The 1,989-nt window shown below is 52.1% G+C and overlaps 1 protein-coding gene across 1 annotated transcript; it reads left to right on the top strand.

The window, feature by feature from the left end:
• The first annotated feature begins 310 nt into the window (after window positions 1-310).
• Window positions 311-1,729, top strand: LOC133099431 (glutamine synthetase-like). Its single transcript, XM_061203085.1, has one exon. It carries the CDS (start codon window positions 428-430, stop codon window positions 1,547-1,549), a length of 1,122 nt encoding a protein of 373 aa, XP_061059068.1. The 5' UTR covers window positions 311-427; the 3' UTR covers window positions 1,550-1,729.
• Window positions 1,730-1,989: the final 260 nt, after the last annotated feature.

Here is a 1,989-nt window from a genome sequence, read left to right as displayed (position 1 = left end):
AGTAGTTGTGGCTCACGGGCCCAGTTGCTCCGTGGCATGTGGGATCTTCCCAGACCAGGGCTCGAACCCGTGTCCCCTGCATTGGCAGGCAGATTCTCAACCACTGCGCCACCAGGGAAGCCCAATTTTTTTTTTTTTAATTTATTAATCTCCTTGGGTAGAATTAAAGACTGTGAGTTACTTAAAGGCAGTATTTTTGTGTCTCCAGGGCCTAGCGATCTAAAGACATTTAATAAATGTGTTGAGTGAATGGTCATAAGCAAGTATAGAAATCTACTAGGTCAAAAGGTTATGGGGGAGAGCCGAGAATGGGAGAAGAGCCGGCTGTATAAGCAGCTCTTCCGGCCTCCTCGCCTCTCCTCTCCGCACCTCGCTCTCGCGGCCTGCCCACCCTGCCGCCTGCTCGCCGCCCAGAACACCTTCCACCATGGCCACCTCAGCGAGCTCCCACTTGAACAAAGGCATCAAGCAGGTGTACATGTCCCTGCCTCAGGGTGAGAAAGTCCAAGCTATGTATATCTGGATTGACGGTACTAGAGAAGGACTGTGCTGCAAGACCCGGACCCTGGACTGTGAGCCCAAGTGTATAGAAGAGTTGCCGGAGTGGAATTTTGATGGCTCTAGTACTTTTCAATCCGAAGGCTCCAACAGTGACATGTATCTCGTCCCTGCTGCCATGTTTCGGGACCCTTTCCGCAAGGACCCCAACAAGCTGGTGTTCTGTGAAGTCTTCAAGTACAACCGAAAGCCTGCAGAGACCCATTTAAGGCACATCTGTAAACGGATAATGGACATGGTGAGCAACCAGTGCCCCTGGTTTGGAATGGAGCAGGAATATACTCTCATGGGCACAGATGGGCATCCCTTTGGTTGGCCTTCCAACGGCTTCCCTGGGCCCCAAGGTCCCTACTACTGTGGTGTGGGAGCAAACAAAGCCTATGACAGGGATATCGTGGAGGCTCACTACCGGGCCTGCTTGTATGCCAGCATCAAGATCGGGGGCACGAATGCTGAGGTCATGCCTGCCCAGTGGGAATTCCAGATAGGGCCCTGTGAAGGAATCGACATGGGAGATCATCTCTGGGTGGCCCGCTTCATCTTGCATCGTGTGTGTGAAGACTTCGGAGTGATTGCCACCTTTGATCCTAAGCCCATTCCTGGGAACTGGAATGGTGCTGGCTGCCACACCAACTTCAGCACCAAGGCCATGCAAGAGGAGAATGGTCTGAAGTACATTGAGGAGGCCATCGAGAAACTAAGCAAGCGACACCAGTACCACATCCGAGCCTACGATCCCAAGGGGGGCCTGGACAACGCCCGGCGCCTAACTGGATTCCACGAAACCTCCAACATCAACGACTTCTCTGCCAGTGTGGCCAACCATGGTGCTAGCATCTGCATTCCCCAGACTGTCGGCCAGGAGAAGAAGGGTTACTTTGAAGACCGTCGCCCCTCTACCAACTGTGACCCCTTTGCGGTGACAGGAGCCCTCATCCGCACGTGTCTTCTCAACGAAACTGGCGACGAGCCCTTCCAGTACAAAAACTAAGTGGACTAGACTTGCAGCCGTCAAAACCCCTCCTAATCCTACATCCTGCTCCCATTCTCGCCCCTCTCACCTGTCATAATAGCTGTTAACTCAAAGGGCGGGATATCAAGGTCTTTTTTTATTCCTCACTCTTGCTTTCTTTGGCCAGGATAGAGGGGTCAAGTTCTTAATCTCTTCACACCCACCTACCCCCCCCCATTTTTTTTTCTATCACTGAAGCTTTCTAGTGCGTTAGTCGGGGCGGGGTTGGGGAAACATAACCACTGCTTCCATTTAATCAGGTGTGTTTGTCCAATAGGCATTGGTATCTGGACAGAGAGCATAGTATTTGTGAAGGGAGGGGGAGGACTTTCTCTGCGTGGTAGCTGAGTGGGGGGCAGGGGGCTTGATTCTGTGGTAAGGTTAGGATTTCCCTTTCTTGGTGAGAAATTCCATTACTT

The sequence above is a fragment of the Eubalaena glacialis genome, chromosome 10, assembly GCF_028564815.1.
Source record: "Eubalaena glacialis isolate mEubGla1 chromosome 10, mEubGla1.1.hap2.+ XY, whole genome shotgun sequence".
Taxonomy (NCBI): domain Eukaryota; kingdom Metazoa; phylum Chordata; class Mammalia; order Artiodactyla; family Balaenidae; genus Eubalaena; species Eubalaena glacialis.
The sequence above is the reverse complement of the archived record's forward strand: the minus strand, read 5'-3'. Positions and strand labels throughout refer to the sequence as shown.